General features: G+C 40.8%; 1 protein-coding gene across 1 annotated transcript in view; it reads right to left on the bottom strand.

Moving 5' to 3' along the window:
* PPIC (peptidylprolyl isomerase C (cyclophilin C)) overlaps positions 1 to 373 on the bottom strand; it is an 8,964-nt gene extending 8,591 nt beyond the window's left edge. The window contains exon 1 of the mRNA XM_009321118.1: positions 329 to 373. Coding sequence (XP_009319393.1) covers positions 329 to 373 — 45 coding nt within the window. The remainder of the gene's footprint in view (positions 1 to 328) is intronic.
* Between the last annotated feature and the right edge of the window lie 4,949 nt (positions 374 to 5,322).

Genomic DNA, 5,322 nt, shown 5'->3' with positions numbered 1-5,322 from the left:
CCCTGCTTAACTTTGGAGGGTGGATGGGAGGGGCGAGGCGCGCGGAGCCTGCCAGCAGCGCGGCCGTTGGGGTCCCTGCCTGGGCTGAGGCGGGCTCTGGGAGAGGTGCGGTGGCAGCCGCCTGCTTTCAGACCCCGCGGCTTTCTTCCGAGCGGGTTTTCCTACTTCTTGGGTGCGGGGGGCTGCCAGGGGGAGCCCCGGACCTCTGGCTGGGTTTGGGGTGGTTACAATTGCCGGGGGGGTCGTGGTGCCAGTTGCTTATGGGAGGCGCGGGAAGCCGTGTGGCTTCCTCGGGGGCTCAGCCTCGCCGAACAGGAGCTGGACTTACCTGTAAGGGGCTAAGTAGCCCTGCTTTTGACTTCAGCCAGTCCATGTGCACGGGAGGGTTCCTTGAAGGTCCCACGAGTGGGTGAAGTAGCCAGTATAGTATATGTTGAGGGGATTTTGAAATCCTCAACATTCCCAAATGAATATATTTGGGATATTTAATGTGCTGAGGAGAAACACAAGCCTGTAAGGCACCTGCAATACTTCTAGTTTCCTTTGTGTTAGCAGTAGAGGTGCACTTCTTGGCACCCATGTCAGCACCCCTGGCTTTGAACAATAAGGAGCTGCACCAAACAAATTCATCAAACGCCAATGTCTTTCCCAAGCCATTGCCTACCAAGACAAGAAAGAGGGATCCCAGTCTAGCAAATTACATTACCTTGACACTGACCTGTTACCTTCTCTACTCAAAAATCATTGGCACCTGTCCCAAATGGTGTTGCTGCTACAGTCCCTAGAAAATTTGCAAATTGTAACAGTGAAATTTGTGGCCTCCCAAGTGCCAGCATATGAAAGAAAAATAATTAGTAGATACTGATATACTGCAAGCAGGAGGCTGACAGTGGCTTATGTAAACACACTCAGGATTAAACTCGGCAGCACTGTGTTTCTGGGTATTTGGCATAGCACCTACACAGAGAGTTTGGTGCTGGTTGCAAAGCCAGCCCAGAGCTTGGGTGGAGTGGCTTAGGGAGAATAAGCTCTGCACTGCCACATCTACACTGTCATTGCCACTGAATCTCTCGGCTTGAGTCTGTGCCTCAGGTAGCAAGTAGTAGATACAATAGCTGGTGCTGAAAAGTTGGAATCTGCGCTGTGTGCTTTTCAGGTGGTCTGTCCAGCTGACAAAATGCCCACTAGCAGTTGAAGAGTGCTGGCCATCCTCCTGGAACACATTTTCTGGTTTAGTTTCATCTGATAGGAATCTAGTTTGTGTATGGCAAGACCTCTCTGCATTGAGAACCAAAGCACAGTAATTGGGGGTGTTGGAAAGATCCACTCAAAAGTGCACTCTTGATCCAAACTAAAATGTATGATAGACATACCCAAATGCACACCTTTCACTATAGATTGATCATAGACTGTTTTTCGCAGGGGATGTCACTTTTCTGCTGTTTTCCATTCTGCCCCACATGCTGCCTACACTACTGCATCTGAGCGCAATGAGATTTCTCATCAGGCGACTGTAGTAAAAACTTATTTCCCAGGCACAGCAGAGAGTGGTGGTTACTGATTCCACATTACATAGCACATGAGCAGAAACACCAAATGATCATCTTGCTTAATTGATGACTGACACAAATAGATCCCCTTTCCTCAAGAGGTATAAAATATCTGCGGTTGTAGCTCCTCAGTCAAAGAACTCCCAGACTAATCTAGGGCTTAGCTTTGGCACCTGACTTATGTGCTGGCATTTTGTAAAACTGAGGGCTTTACTGAAGCCCTGCCCTTGGGGAACTCACTCACTGTCAGCACTGGGGGCTATGGGGCTTCAGGTTCATTTCAAGACATTTACCCAGTTTCCCTGTAGCTAATTAGATCTGTTCGTGTTAGTGCTGAAACGAAACTAGTTCATGTGTGTACAAGTGGTTAAAGCGCTTCTTTGATCCCGTTGTCAGTGGTTGCTATATTTCACACTCACATTCTTCTTTAAATATCAAAGCAGGCTCAAAATATTACTGTCTGTTATGCTAGATTCTTCGATATGTCAGTGCACTTTCAGCAAGCATGGGAGTATGAGAGTTTACTTAGAGTAAACTGAGTGTGTGTTTATTTTCTCTACCAGTTTGATAAGGTACTGAGAATTTAAAATTATGATTCAGCTGCCTTCCTTGCATTGCATCACCACATAATAATGGTGTTTTACTAGCTCTGGAGTTAAGATTTACTGCAGAAATATAACAAAACCCAAAAATATACTGATTTGTTGTAGTACTTGGGTATAAACTTTAAAATGGCTGTATTATTGTACAAATATGTAAGAAAACAGTTAGGGATTTTAACTAATACTCACAGAAACCTTTTGCAGCCCACAGATGTACCTAATCACAAAAACCTCAATAGTTAAAATCCAGAAGGTGAAAACTTACCATTTCCATCACTCTTTATCACTAGAATGTACCTTTGTTACAGGTACCTGTTCAGTATTTGTCTGCTCTGAAGTTGTAGTCATTATGCTTACACTAAACAAGAAATGTTACAAACTGTGGGATGTTCAGAGGAATACGATGAAAATGGATAAAGGTTCCTCTTGGAGCATATACGAGGGCATGTTAAAATTCTTCAGCACTCTGAAGGTAGTATTTTTAGGTTTGGGGTGAGTGGGAAGAGACCTATGTGGGACAGAGCATTTTTGATACTCCAGATGCACACGAGTCACAATGTGAATGTTGACAGAAATATAGCAAAAGGTGGAGCCATAACTAATTCTAAGTTTTGAATCTGAAAGAAGACAAATACTGGCTGATGAGACTGTATTTTCCCAGAGCAACTCAGTCAGAGTAGTACACCGGTTCAAATCATGAGGTGCAGAGGAACAAGCAATGAGCTGGGAAGACAAGAAAACATGGTCTGGCTGGGCAGCTCCTTAATTTAATACTCCTTAATACAGAAGGGCCTAGTCAGTGTAGGTATGCTGAACGATACTATCCACAGTACTCCCCAGAGTTCCCTTTCACTCTCTCTCAATAAAAATGTTGGTGTTTGCAAGGATGACTTCCCTGTTTATTGAAGTGTAAATGTGTGTCATCCATGTACAAGATGGCAGTATGAAGCAGGAAGAATGAAATCAGTGGTTAATAACACTGAAGAGATTTAAAAACAGCAAGATGAGGCAGGATCTGGTTTACATTATCTTGGAAAGTTTATGCACATTGGTGGTGCTGCTAAATAATTTTTGGAAGAAGATAAAACAATGTTTAAAGAGGAGATGTCGAAAAGAGGCAGAAACTTAATACGTTCAATGAAAACTCAATTTTAGATGGAAAATCTCTTCCTGACATTGAAAGAAGTACATCCTTTCTGTAGGAATTTGATGTGACCATCAAACTGAAAGTACACAAAAGCCAGACAAACAGTAGGCTTTGTACTAACTGTGAAAAGAAATAAATCCTTACAATAAAACTAGGGAATAATATGTAAAACTCTGTTATGACTTCTTTATTTTTCTGCTTTAATTACTCATAACGATCTTGAAGATTTTGGAGGTCTCCACAAACTCTTTACACAGGCAAACTGAATACAGTCTGCTGAGAACTACACTGAATTCACTGTGGCTTTGCACAGGGACAGTTTCTCTATATTAAAAAAAAATGCAAAATCAGGAGAGGGTCTACAACAGAAGACCGTTCTTTCCTGTTCCATCCTCCCTACCCATGAACAATTAGTTCACCTCTTTCGTGCAGCTGATTTGAAGACTGTTATCATTTCTCCCCTCAGTTTTCTTTTCTGTAGACTAAACAACCCCAATCCCTTCAATCTTTCCACATGGGTCAAATATTAGAGCAGGCGTCATCTGGCTGTGTAGTTTTTAGTTGAAATATTACCTTTATCCTTAAATGTGAGTAGAAGTTACAGATAAGCACATTTTGTCATTTCTTGCTTTTTTTCTTTTTCAAATTGATCAAGTGACGTGAGGCTATTGTGAGAAAAATTACATAGCCCATTAAAAGAATGTGTTCAAACTATCTTGTGTTTGTAATATGGTGCACAGGACATTTTCCATTTTAGAGCTAGAAGACATGCGTTATTTTGGTGCTTGTTGTCTTCTGAAGTAATCAAGCCTTTAAAAGAATAATTTGCTACTGTTTGACAATCTTCAGTTTAAGTAATAGTATGTGTAATGAGGTGTTTCATTGCTTCTGATGGGCTCTTTACAATTTAAAATGGGTGCAGAAGAGAGACATATTAAGCATGTAGCATCTGAAAGATTTTGATTTCTAGTAGTACTAACGTTGGCAGTAACTCTAGCACTTCCTTTCAGCACTATGGCATTTTAGTGAGCTATGATTTATTGCAGTGATGTAGAAATATTTCATATCCAAACTGCTCTAGTATATCATGTTATACAGGTAAAAAGAATTCTGGGCATGACATACGTAATAATAATGCTTTATGATTCTATAGGCACTTCCATCAGTGTTAACTGCTTGACAGCTGCCAGGATAAAACTTGGAGTAAGCATTGTGTTCTGTAAGGCTGCTATAACTGAGTTTTTATTTTTATTTCCTCACCTTGAAATGGGTTTTTGATTCTCAAACCTGAATCACTGAAAGTGTGTCATCTTTCCCAGACTTGGTCTTTGTCCACATTGTTTTACAATGCCACTGTATTACTTGTTTTGGGTTTTTAATGTATCACTGGCAGAGTAAAGTCATATGTTTAAATCCAAATTTTATCCCATAAAGACTAAGAAGTGACACCGCTTCATCTTATACATTGTCTGAATTATAAAATGGTTAAAAGCTATAAAATATCAGGGCCATTGTGATTGCATGTAATTCTGAGAGACCACAGTTAAAAAAACCAACTTAAGGTCCACAAATTGTAAGTCACTATATATGGCCTTCATGAATAATGAAGAAAGAGGTTTATGGGGAGTTTTGTTTGTGTTTTTTTGTCTTTTCCTTTATGTGACTTCAGAAAGATGGAGTGTATCATATGTGCTGTCTCTTCTATTAAATCACTTGTAAAATGGCTTAGACTTGTCCTGTCATCTGGTGCACTTATGCAAAATAAATGTGTCCTATGCTCCGGATAAGTGTCTTCCTTTTGGTGAATAGTTTTTAAGCTTTTTAAATTTTGTATCCAAACACAATTTGAAGTGTCACCCTTTCCACTCTAATGGTCAAAGCATCTATTTAGGTGATACCAGCAATGTGTTTCCAAAATGGTGCAGCTGGAGCCAGAACCATTTTTGCTTTGAGAACATCTGTTTACAGGATATCAGAGCTATCTGTAATTGCACATCTCACTGCAGTGAGCATTTAGCACATA

This window comes from Pygoscelis adeliae, unplaced genomic scaffold (genome assembly GCF_000699105.1).
Source record: "Pygoscelis adeliae isolate BGI_AS28 unplaced genomic scaffold, ASM69910v1 Scaffold83, whole genome shotgun sequence".
NCBI classification, from domain to species: domain Eukaryota; kingdom Metazoa; phylum Chordata; class Aves; order Sphenisciformes; family Spheniscidae; genus Pygoscelis; species Pygoscelis adeliae.
Note: the sequence above shows the minus strand (reverse complement) of the source record. Positions and strands in the feature narration are given on the sequence as shown.